General features: G+C 42.6%; 2 protein-coding genes and 1 long non-coding RNA gene across 3 annotated transcripts; 2 read left to right on the top strand and 1 right to left on the bottom strand.

Annotated features, from left to right (window-relative positions):
- Window positions 1–5,424: 5,424 nt before the first annotated feature.
- Window positions 5,425–5,885, bottom strand: LOC122757004. The gene is made up of 2 exons (XR_006356886.1): window positions 5,845–5,885; window positions 5,425–5,778 (listed from the first exon to the last, which is right to left on the bottom strand). It is a non-coding gene; the product is annotated as an uncharacterized LOC122757004 (long non-coding RNA).
- A 134-nt stretch (window positions 5,886–6,019) lies between these two features.
- On the top strand, window positions 6,020–7,502 carry LOC6574936. The gene is made up of 2 exons (XM_002000928.4): window positions 6,020–7,154; window positions 7,191–7,502. Exons 1-2 carry the CDS (start codon window positions 6,026–6,028, stop codon window positions 7,397–7,399), a joined length of 1,338 nt encoding a protein of 445 aa, XP_002000964.3. The 5' UTR covers window positions 6,020–6,025; the 3' UTR covers window positions 7,400–7,502.
- Window positions 7,503–7,675: 173 nt separating this feature from the next.
- On the top strand, window positions 7,676–10,247 carry LOC6574937. The gene is made up of 2 exons (XM_044007977.1): window positions 7,676–8,609; window positions 9,209–10,247. The coding sequence occupies exons 1-2, from the start codon at window positions 7,719–7,721 to the stop codon at window positions 10,112–10,114; spliced, it is 1,797 nt and encodes a 598-aa protein (XP_043863912.1). The 5' UTR covers window positions 7,676–7,718; the 3' UTR covers window positions 10,115–10,247.
- Window positions 10,248–13,030: the final 2,783 nt, after the last annotated feature.

Consider the following 13,030-nt stretch of genomic DNA (forward strand, 5'->3'; position numbering starts at 1 on the left):
ATAGAAAAAAAAAATGGAGCCTCCAAACCTTTGGACATGCAAACTGGCGCTGATTGACGTGAGCCTGACCAGGCAACTACTGCTAATTTGGATGGGGCAGCGGCGACAGCTCCCAAATAACCAAAACAAGCCAAACCAAACCAAACAACACAACAACAACAACAACAAGAGCAGAAGCGACAGCAAAGAGAAGAAGAAGAACAGCAACAGCAACAACAACAACAACGTCAAGAAAAACAACGGAGAACAAAATGTGCAGAAATTTCATCAAAGCGACGTTTTACGGGTAAAACATTTGCATATTTTGATTGGACACGCCCACTTCGGCATTGGGTCTAGTGGGCGAGCAAACAATAAGGCAGTCAATGCCGTTCCCATTGCCGCCTCCGATGCCAATGCCGATGCCAATGCCCAAGCAGAAGCCGATGCCAATGCCAAAGCCAACGATTTTTGGCCGGTTTTGGCATGCGGCTAACAAACTGCGACGTGCGCTAGGTTCAACAGCAACAACAACAACAACAACATTGGCTACAATCGGGCCGATAAGCGAGCTAAAGCCCCGAGCTGGTCACTCCCATTGTTTGCCGCCCACTCGCCGGTTGGCTGGCTGGTTTGGCTGGACTTGCGACTGGCCTATCATCCGGCTGACGTGACGTGGCAACGATTTTTACACTTTGCACATTTTTGTGCTCCTGACGCGTCAATTGTTGGTGTTGCCATATACCTTGGAGTTGGAGCTAATATAGGATAGATCAGCGTGGATAGGCAAAAGTCACATGAAAAAGCTGTTTCTGCTTTGACTTCAGCTAAAAATACCAAAAATTAAAAACTAATGTGAAAAAATACCGAAATGACAAATAAACCATTTTTTTGGCCAGGGCTGCAAAACGACAAAAACTTTGCGAGTCTGAACTGTGCAAAGATTGGATGCGATTTGGATTTTTGTATGTCTGTCGTACAGGGTATTTGCATAGCTAATAATTGAGTAAGACTCTCTGCGCTCCTGTTGGGCATTGTTAGAACGCGCTTTTTAGTTGAGCCTCAGTTTTTGTGGCACATTTTGGTCGCGTTTACGTTGCGGGCAATAAATCTTCATTTTCGCTATTAAAATGTTGTAATATTTTTTCTGCTTCTCTTTATTTTATTTTTTTTCTTCCTTTTTTTTTAATGCCTTGACGATTGTCCTTGTCGCGGTGCGTTTGGCCGTTTATATTGCCGTACATTTTGAATTTTTAGCGGTCATAAATAAAAATAAAAAAAGTAAAAAAAAAAAAAAAAATAGGAGAGTAAAAATTTTGATACGTTAGCAACTAGCACGTTTTATTTTTTTGAGGGCGCAGTCTAGATTTGGTGGCTTTAAAGGGATTTATGCCTCTGCGTAAAAGGTAATTGATCTTTAATCTGAAGCTCTGGGTTCTTGCACTTAAAGTTTATGGCATTATGGCTAGCCAAAGGGCCCGTTTGCTGATGTCAGCGCACACGGCCACCCGTTACGTATACGCAGCGTGTCAGTTGAGGAAGTTGAGCTGAAAGTTTTCAACAGCTGCCATTTGGCAATTTGTTAGCTGTGATAATGCCAAGCTGGCAGTTTATTAAATTAAAATATGTCACACAATTGAATAGCAGCTACATGGCGACTCGCAAATTGTATTGCCAACTGCAAACTGCCAACTACCAACTGGCGAATGCCAACAGCCAACACCCAACACCCAACACTCTGGCCCCGGTCAGGTGTGTGCCAGGCACCGAATAACTACGCCGGATAACCATGTTAGGTGACAACATTTTTGACGCTTCGCATGATTTTGTGTGCGTGACAAAATATTCCCTTTTGCATGGAACTCATTCAACTCAACGTTGCCAGCTGCTATAGCCATCCGCATAGCCATACGATATTCTGTTACTGCATGCTCTCTTATTATTAAGTCAAATTATTGTGCCATGCATTTTGGCTGATAAGTATAGATAATCATATTGCTGGCTGTCAAACATGTTCGGTACGTTTCAATAGGACTTTAAAGCAGCAGCAAAATAAATTTAGCAAAAGGCTAGAATCACTTTAGTCGAGGCTATAAATCAAACTGTCTAAAATCGCACACACACATATATTCACACTGCAAAAGGCTTTTGCGATGAAATTAATACGCTACGCCACACACTCACACAAAGGCACGCACAAATTTATATTTATCCTTTTTATATACATATATGCTATAGATGGTATATGCATATTGCCGCTGTGATTAATGCTTAGCGCGCGTACATGGCGTATGCGTAACATTTCGCTTGCTGTCTTTATTAATGGACGCTGATTTTCACATAAAGCTTTGCGTCTAGAAAACGAATATGTATGTATATATGTATGTGTGTGGAATAGAGAAGGTGTAGAGCAGGAGCCATGTTTGCTTGCTAAGTGAGCTTGTGTTGTCAGCTTAAAGCGCCATGCCAGGCCATGCCAGGCCGTGCACAGCTCGAGCATTGTTCCAGGGTCATTAAGGTGTAAATTATACTTCTAATTAGCCATTAAGTAGCATCAGCCGCCAGGCAGTAGTCAACGTTTAAGAGCAGATGCCGAGCAAGCAAAGCTGCCTGAGTGATATGTGGGCGAGGGTATGTATATGTGTGCATGTGTGTGTGTGTGTGTGTGTGTGTGTGTATGTGTGGCTTGGCATAGAACTATGAAAATGCAATAAAACTTAATGAGCGAGCGTAATGTGAAAATAAAAAGTAAATTAAAGCAGCCTTAACTTTGTGCATTATGTTTCACATCGATAAAGAGTATCTGCTCATTATTTGGCCTGATTTGGGTTTCTGTTGCAATCAAATTTCAAAGCGGCCAAAGAAAAACTAACTTCCTCTCATTGTTAAAGCTGCAAGGCAGACAAAAGCAACAAAGCCCCCAACACTAAAAAAAAATAATGTAAGGAAAACACAATGCACTCGAGTCAAACCGAATGTGCGAATCCTTTACCTATAATGCTTATATAGAACAGGATGAAAAACAACCATAGGACCAGCAGCAACAAAGCATGTGGGAGTGAAAAAAATATAGCCAGAATGGGAAAAATAGTTTGCAGAAAAACAATAGGAAAAATGAGAAAAGAAAATAGAAAAAGAGCAAACTGAATTCTTGAGAAATAAATAAAGTGAAGAGATGCGAGCGAGCTGCAGCGCCAGACAGACTGTTGAAGCAGAAAATCGAAAATTTATACAAATAATATATTGAGAAAGAGTGCGACAGAGAGAGAGAGAGAGAGAGAGAGGGAGTAACTGACACAGAGAGTGAAAGAGAGAAAGCTAAGAGTGCCGGCGACAACGTGGCAAACGCGTTCAGGAAATGTGCAGCGGCTACAAAAGGAGCAGCGCTGTTTCTATTGCCAACGTGTGTGAGTTGTGCATGTGTGTGTGTGTGTGGTCTTCTGGTATGGGTGTTTGCCATTGCTAAATTTGCATTTATTTTCTGAGGGCATGTTCAAATGTGCAACGAACTGTGTTTGAGTAGAAGACAACGCTCGCTCGCCGGGGCAGTAGCTCTTGCAAAAGTATGTGGCGCTGCTTGCGGGTCCTGGTGGGCGCACATTCGAGTGGTGCAATCAAAGAAGATGCCGCTGCCTGTAGCAGTTAACGCTCATTGCAATACGCTCTCGCTTGCACTGTCTATCTCTGTCTCTCTCTCTCTCTTTGTCTTTGAATGCATGTCCAAACAGCTTAAGACAAATGCACAAGCATGCCGACAAGCACACACACGCTCACTTAGCACACATTGGAACTGACCCTGGAGCAAAACCTGTAACTGAGCTGCATGCAACTGGCTTGGACTCTGCTGCTGTTAACATTTTAAAGCATTTTACTTTTGATGGGCAAATTGAATTTGTTCTTCTGCTGAACACTTATCAACAAATCAGGCAGCTTTGCCGACTGCATATGAAAATAGCAGCAAGACGTCATATATAATGCGTAATTTTTTCTTTCCTTTCCTAAAGGATTGCGTCATGTTGCATAATGAGCTGTAAAACAGCAGCAGCAGAAGCAGGAGCAGGGGCAGGAGCAGCACCAACAGCTCGACAAGTATTTACGTTTATATCTCGGCACTCATGGCGTATGAGTGACATGTAATTTGCAGTCGTCAGGAGCACATCTCACCCAGCTCCACTATTTGTATGTGTGTGTGTGTGTGGGTGTGTACGGAAACCTTAATTTGACTGCATTTCAAAGCATAATTAATTAGAGTTCAATTGATTCGCAAAACTCAATAAATATAATTTTCATTTAAAAGCATTTCTCTTAAATTCAATTTTCAGCACACAATTTTGACATCCTGCTGGGTGTGTATTGAATTTGAACACCTTCTGTCGACAGCCTCTCAAAGTATGCAAATAAAAACTGTATATATTGCGCAGAGTTTGTTCATCTTGGTTAACCCAAAAGTTATATTCCAGGCAGACCGTAAAACCTTGAGCCAGGCAATGTGCCCATTTGCCCATTTGTCCGTTGTCCGTATCCGGGCACGCGCTTCACAGCTAATAATAAATGACCCGGGGTTGTCGTCGGCAGCGTTTTTCAACTGAGCACGTACGCATAAATTTCAACGCGATGCGTCAAGTGAGGACCTAAAACACGTGTAAGCCAAACGCTATGTATATATGCCACATATAAGTTTGGCCTTTTTCTCAATACCCTGCACACAATGCTGAGCACGAGGGTATACTATGTGGGAGTAAATTAGAGCTGAATAGACAGCTGCAGGTGCCTTAAGTCGTAATTGCTTATAGAGAATACAAACCGTCTAGATAGTAAAATAAAATAAATCAAGATATACATAAAGATCTATGGATCATAAGGGCTGCATCATTCCCAGCAATAATTGTTATATAGTTTATACCTCAAGTTCTACTTACTATGTGAAATAATAGAGAGTATATTGTAGTTGAGCATTTGGAATATTTTTCAAGCCTACTTCCTGTCGAAGGTGCAGGAGTGGGTGGGTGGTAACGTCAGGCTCCATTTTAAGCATATACCTTTTGCAACGGCAAGCTCTTGAAGTACCTTATCCCTTAAGCATAATGACCGGCAATTACGGCCGGAGAGCTGACTGCGCAGCTGACGCAGCTGACGGCCTAGTAAGCATATGTCAGTGAAGTTATGTGTCAAGTGTAACATATTCTAGATAATTGATGAGTGAGCCCGAACCGGGCAGCCAGTCGACAGACGACGGAGGACAGTCGACAGAGGACATGCAGTCAGTTAGGCAGTTAGTCAGTTAGTCAGTTGGCTACCAACTTTAGAGCATTTGCATAAAAAAGACTTTGACTGCAGCCCATCAATTAGACGCCGTCGCCGTCAGTTGGAAATACCTATGCCTGGGCTGGAGCTCAGCTTGCCCAGCCTTGCCCTTGCCCAGCGCACATATTGCAAACACTCCAATTTCCGGCTGTCTCGACAACAGGCTGCACTTTGTCGACGGCCTCCTTTGCCTCTGACAGCTGTGGCAACTTTAATCAACGTAAATTAATTATCTATAACCTTCGTTACATAGTTCTTTGGCAGCTTCCGCTCATTCAGTCCTTTTCACATTCATCCAGTCGCACATTGATGATAACATTTTCCATTTTTAATTTCAAACATACCGGCTGCTTGTCACGGGATAATGTCGTGAACGGCCCCCGTATGCCAATTAGCATCATCTGAAATAATATTATTTCATTTCCTTTTTGTTGATATTTATAGGCTTTGCCTCAATCTTTGGCATTTCCTTCTGCTTTGAGGAATGCTGAACACCTGTTGAGTGCAATTCAAAGGCCGTTAGGGGGAAAGCCGAAAGTCGAATATTGACAATACACTTACCTTTCACTTGCTGAATGATTACCACTAGCTGACAAACCCTTGACTTCAGAATAAAACATTACTTTATGTAAATATAGTTGATCTAAAAATCGTGTCCAATTGGAATTGTTTTACATTCGACATGGTAAGCGCATGGGTATTTAGTGAAACATTTTCAGGTTTGCAATCAGTAGAACTAGAGATGCAACGGCATAAGGACAAATTTGTGATTCTGTTGGCAGTGATCAGTGTGCATATTGCCGCTGGGAAATGGCTGAGCTCGTTCGATGAGAAGTATCATCGTCCAACCTATTACAATAGGGCGCACATGAGCTCCAAGCACGTTGACTATAATGCAACAGCATTGTTTTTACGTGATTTCAATCCGAACATAAAAAAAACTTTGCCACCATTTGATCCCAGTATTCACCTGAGCTACTACGTGAACGTTCTGTACAAAGGTTCGGTGATTTGTGCCGGAGCTCTTATCTCACGCCGTATGATCATCACGTCCTCCCGTTGTTTTCTGGCCAACGAGCTGGACCCATCGTACGAATTCAAGGCTAGGGATATGAGTATACAGCCTGGCAATCACTTCGGAAAAAGAGAGCGAGTTGTCTATCCCGTGAAAGCATTCTTTTTGCCCGCCGGAAGGTATCAGCATCAAGATGTTCATAGGATAGCACTTCTGGCATTGCACACAAAATTAAAAAAGGGAACGTATCGCTACATTGAACTGTACCGAAGGGTGCCAAAGCCGAACGCCCATGTGCTGGTATCCTATGTAGATTCCTACACACGCGATATAACCCTGCTGAAGACCAGGCTGGTCTCCAAAAAAAAATGCAAGAAGGCCTTCCGCAATATTGGCAAAAGAAAAATTCCCTTTGACGATGATTTGGTCTGCGTGAAGAGCAATAAGCGCGGCTGCAGCACACGTCCCGGCGATCCGATGATCATTGACAAAAAGCTGGCTGGCATCAACATCTATGGCGAGAACTGTGAAGAGTTGGAGGGAAGTGTGATAGCCGATGTTTACTATACCATGCATTACACGGTGCCATTCATACAGCGCGCTACCGATATGCTTAGAGCCTTCACGGGCACGGGCGAATACAGTAAAGGACGCACAACAAAAAGATATAAACTGTATATGGACACAACTGCAGACTCCATTGGAAGAATATTTACTCCATCAACAAAATTGCCGTCTGAAGCCGACATCCTTGATGACAGTGAAGAAACTACAACAAATATTGAATCGGAGCAAACTGAAGCATGGACTGAAACTGAAACGGAATCAACGAATAAATCTACAACAGCAGCGCCAAGTGGACCAACACCGAATTCTACAACAGCAGCGCCAAGTGGACCAACACCGAATTCTACAACAGCAGCGCCAAGTGGACCAACACCGGATTCTACAACACCTGGGGCAGCTGGACCAACACCGGATTCTACAACACCAAGTGCAGCTGGACCAACAGAGAATTCTACAACATCAGAGCCACAAATTACACAATCTACAGAAGTGGTAAATACATCAGAAGTAACTACACCGGCAGCAAAGGCATAGTTCAGTTTACATCGTCTGATGGTAACACAGGATTCAAAGGAAGCTCCTGTCATATCTTTTGTACTAAAGCAAAATGATTCAAAATAAAAATTTAATAAATATATATATATAGTACATAAGTATATATTTCCATCCATTTTCAAAAATCTTTCTCGTCCAATCTATAAACAGGTCACCGATACGGCTATCAATCCATTTACTTCTATTAGACCGAGAAATGGACTGTAGCATGTCAGAAACAGATTGTGTAAACAAACCTTGACGGGGCTGAGATATACACTGATTTGCATTTCAGGCAGTTAGAAGCGAGTTTCCAACGATGACAACGCTTCACCTGTCGCTATTATCGCTATCGATTCTCCTTGCCGGCGAGTTGACCAGCGTAGAGCCCCAATATCACTATCATCGCTATATGCTGTCCGATTACAGGCGACAGCATAGGCACGGCTTACAGAAGGACTACAGCCCAGTGCCGCGGTATTCCCACTTTGCGGCAGACACCACAGCTGCACCTGGCGAGCTTACGGTGAATGTAAATCGAAACGAAACAGCTGGAAGCGTGGGCCGACTGGGACCCATCAAGAAAGTGAACGTGGACCAACTAATGGTGCGCATCTTTGACGGCCGGAAAAATGTTTGCATGGGAACACTGATAGGCAGCCGTGTTGTGGCTACCACTATGAAATGCGTCAAGGACATAAAATCAGATCACATAACTATACAGACCTTAAAGGGCAAGATGATTACAGTAAATTCCACATCTGTAACAATGGCTGACAATTATACGATAGCCGAAATCAACCTGAACCAGCCTCTGATAGATGATGCCATAATACCCGCCACCTGCACCAAGCTGCTGGAGCCTGAGGATTGGGCCCAGGTGTCCTTATATGGGCCACATGGGGTGATCAATGAATTGGTCACAGTAAAGCCCCATAAATATTGTCGCGCTATGGTAAATGAGACGACTTTCAGCTATGCAGATGCGTTTTTAGTTTGCATCGGGAATACGAATGAGTCTAATTTCACTGGCTGTTCCGGTAACTACGGCTCCCCGCTTATTTTCAAAGATCAAATATGTGGCATCAACTTGATGGGTCGGAGGTGCCTCCCGAGCAGGAAATTCGATCTGTATGCCCTCGTTCTGAATAAGAAGGCATTCGAAAGAAGAATGGTAGCTAGAATCATCGAATCCCAGGTGGAAGACAAAATTTTATAGGTTCCTGGATATTAAATCTGTTTTGTATGGCATTTTGTATACCCTTATCCAGAATAAACCAAGTAAGAAGACTCCAGTCGAGGCTGCTCGACTAGGAGATACCCTGAACCCTCTAAGCTGATATTCTACTCATTCTGCACTTCTTTTATGCACACATGCATACACATGCACTGATAAGCACGCGCTCTGCTAATTGCGCAGTAAGCAGCGGCTGCGCTTGGGCTGCGCTGCAATGTGGGCAGTATTATGACAATTTATTTATTGATTAATATCTTTTGTAGATATACAATCTTAATGAAACTTTCAGAGCGTAATCATATGGTTAAAATGTGTGTACATTCCAAAGCACAAGTGGTATCCAAAATCTGTAAATTACAAAATCTTGGTATCCATTAACTTTACATACAACGCAAATAACATTCGAAAATAAGTAAACCTGAGTTCATCTGAAAGCAATAAGAGTCCAAGTTGCGGCGTAGTAATGGCTGCAATGAATCGATTCGATGCAACCTGTTGCACCTTATCGAATGCACAGTTCCAACGTCATCAACTGTAGCAAAATGCATAAGACACAGGTGTGAGCTACTCAAAGTGGAAACAGACATAGACTCTGGTACCGCTGTCACTGCTCGCTACTTGAAATGCTATCAAAAATCATACGACTAGCCCTAGTGCTCTTGCTTGTCTGCCAGCAGAGTGAGTTGAGGGCTGATAAATTGTCGCCGGATAAAGCGGGCAATTCTTTGATCAAAATGGCGTATAAATGGAACGATTGGAGACCCCACTTTGGATACAATCCTGCCCATTGGGCCATCAACCATCGTCACAGTCGGCGTTCTAGATCTAAACAGAAGGATTTGCTCTCACATCTGGTGTATCTTAGGTTCAATTATAATATCATCTGCTCCGGAATCGTGGTCAACAACCGGACGGTGCTCACAGTCACGAGCTGTCTGGACAGGAAGGAGCCACCCAAGATCATTGTGCATTTCACCGATGGCACCGCCCAAACAGCGTCCAGTAGCTCGCCTTCCTCAGATTACACGATGTCGAGTGGCTCTAATCTGTTGTCCTTTTTGCATCTGGAAAAGCCGCTGGACCAAGAGTTTGATACACCGCCTCCCTTTTGCACGCAGGCCGTGAGGCCCCAGGACAATGTTATGCAACTGAATTGGGATAAGAACTATTCCAGGCCGATCCCGAGATTCGTGCCTCAAATGCCACTCGATCAATGCCAGACTCTCAATAGGGATGCGAGGATGTTAGCACCCGCCGTGCACTGCGTGGAGAATACCCAATACACAGATGAATGCATTCGAAGCTATGGACTACCCTACGTGTGGAAAGGCGCCTTCTGTGGCATGAACATTAATGGTCATAATTGTTCCGTACCATCGAACGCCGATGTCTATGTGAGGCTGCTGAGAGAGAAAAGGCTCATAAGCAAAATGCTCCGAACAGCTGCCGCGTCCATAGTGGACGAGGAGATCGTTTAAGCAGCCACTTCAACTATGATGAAGAAGGGAAAAGGAAAGTTTGAATGAAAATTAGAAACTTTCCAGAGACATTTGAAGATTCAATTCAAAATATTTGAATAATAAATAAATAAAGTCAAACTGAGCAATTAAATTAATGACAAATTTCCGCTGTCAAATGGTTGGCAGTTGGCAAAAATGTAAATACTGAGATACTCACATTTGCTGGTTTCACGAATCATGTCACATCCATTCAATGGACCATCTTTCTGTCTGGCTGTCTGTCTGACTGTCTGTGTGTGTCTGTGCTCGCTCACGGTGTTTGTTTCATCAACAAAAAACTTTGTAAACTCAGAAATGAAGTGGCAGCAGCCTCCCAAGACCAACAGACAGACAAGCACTACGCCGGGGCGGATGGCGGATGGCAAAAGAAAGCTTTTGTATTGCAGCGATAATGTCATCAACTAAAGTACTCCGCCAGGCATAGTGAAAAGTTCTAGTCAATCGAAATAAAGCACATAATGCTGTGAAACAGACGGCACCGACTGCCGGTAAATGGAATGGCACATGAAAACTGTGTAAACATCATTAAAATGTTTCTCTCTTTTATGCCAACTGCAAATGGGAAATCATTCAAATTATACGATTTTCGTTTTTCTTTTATTTTCCTCTATTCTCTTATTTTACAGTTCGTTTTGTCTTTTTGCTACAAAGAACTCGAAATGAAATTTTCGAGCATTAATGCTTGACATCAAATCAAATATTTGGAGCTGCAGCGCTGCTCCGGCCAACTGAATTGTACGTGTACAAATATTTTAGAAAATACTTTCATATGCACTGTAAACTAAACACGTTTGTGTAGGCCAAGTATGCAGCAAAAAAGAAAACAAAAATGAAAATAAAAACCAAAAACCTCAATGAAAATATTTGCGAAAAATTGTGCCGGAAAAAAGAGAAAGAAACAAACAAAGCAAAACAAATCGCCAAAGCATTTGTATGAGTATGCACGTACTCTGTGCGAGTGCCTGTGTGTGTGTGTGTGTGTGGTTGTGTGTGTGTATATAAAATTTTATGATAATACGCAGCAATTTCGAAATGAGTGCGCCCCGTCGTGGCAAGTCCTGGAAAGTCCTGGCTGCCTCAATGCTGAGCCGTGAGTGCAAAGAAAGCAATTTCCTCAATATTCTTTATGCTCGAGAAGCAAGAGCTCTGCATAACAGAATGAGAGACAGAGCTAGAGAGAGAGAGAGAGGGAGAGCGAAAAGCTGTGTGAGGATGGGTAAAACACTTTCTCTGCTGTTGTTATTATTTTCAAAGTTCCATAAGTCGACGGCTAATAAAATTTTAGAAGCTCGGCTGTTAACATTATCATAACACACACGGCGGCCCACGCATGTGTAAGTGGCAATATAATAATAATCATGGCGACACACACATCGAGAAAGGAGTGGAGTGTGCGAGAGAGAGAGAGAGAGAGAGAGAGAGAGGCACATTTACATGGCCATTAGGTGCTGCGTTGTCTGTGTGCTTTGACTAGCTGAGCTGTTGGGCATCGCGTATACGCAGCGTTGTGCGTGCGCCTTATAATTCATTTATTGACATAATTTCGTTTTATTTTTATTTGCTTCACGGCATTTGCGTTTGCCTTTGATGCGATTGCCATGCCCATAGCCAACAATGGCAAATTGAAAACATATTGAATATTGAATTTGCTGCCGTCGAAATACTCCCGGTCGTGGCCCTCAAGCGGCGCCTATTTAATTATGGAGCTGCGCACGCGACACTGCATACAATTAGAGATCGCTGCTGGTGCATCATTAAAAAGCACTTTAATCTATGGAGCATGGAGGCAAACATGGATCACGCGCCATCTAATAAATTGGCGCGCCGAGTGAGCCGGGGCCAACCAGAGAAAATAATAAAAGGAATAGAGCTGGCTGGGCTTAAAAAATGCAAAGAGAAATACATGAATCTGAATCTTTGCCAGTCGCTGTTGCGCCATTTGGGTTATATTTCTTAGCTAACCTGTGGACAGCAACAGCAGCGGTAACAACAACAACAACAACAACAACTGGACATTGGTCTGCGGAGTTGTCTGAGTCTGAGTCTGGGTCTGGCTTGGGTCTGGCAGTTGAACGTGACTAGGAAAATGCATTTCCGTTGCACGTAAAAGCTGGCAACAAATTTACAACGACAAACCGAAAACTAAAACGAGGAACACGTAAGTCAATCAGCAGCTGGACAGCACTGGCAATGGTAGTAACAACAACAACAACATCAACAGCAACAACACGTAGCATCTGTACCCTAATGCAATGCGGAAGTAACACTTCAATTTACCTGCTTTGTATGTGTGCGTGTGTGTCTCTGTATGTGTGTGTGTGTGTGTGTGTGTGGCATTCGATTTGTTGCTAAGTGAATGAGTTACTTCCGCTTTGCTAAACAATTTCAAATTAAATCACATCAGAAAAAGCATGAAGCTTGCTTGCTTACTCATATCAGCTGACTTCACTCTCAAATGGGCTGATAATCGATATCAATGCAGTAGGGGAGCAATGCGAGTATGACTAAGCCGACTGATTATTTGTTTAGCCCAGGTCAGGCCATGTTTCATTTTCAATTTATTTAGGTTTCATTGTTAAAGCCATAAACATTTATTTTAACCAACTAATTCCCCATAGGCTTGGCTCTGACATGTAACCAAGATTTAGAAGATAAGCAATTGCAAATAAATTCTAGTTTAATGGAATACGAATGGAGCTAATGCATAGCTCGGTTTTGAAATGTTTAGATACGATCAACCAAAGCTGGGACTATTTTTCTTTTTTATTATTTTTGAAAATATAAATGTGTATATCTATGTTATATATGTGTGTTTATAACTCTGGTTGGCTTATAACGAAAGTAAAATAAAATTAAATAAACAATCATTAAAAA

The sequence above is a fragment of the Drosophila mojavensis genome, unplaced genomic scaffold, assembly GCF_018153725.1.
Source record: "Drosophila mojavensis isolate 15081-1352.22 unplaced genomic scaffold, ASM1815372v1 contig_231, whole genome shotgun sequence".
NCBI lineage: Eukaryota > Metazoa > Arthropoda > Insecta > Diptera > Drosophilidae > Drosophila > Drosophila mojavensis.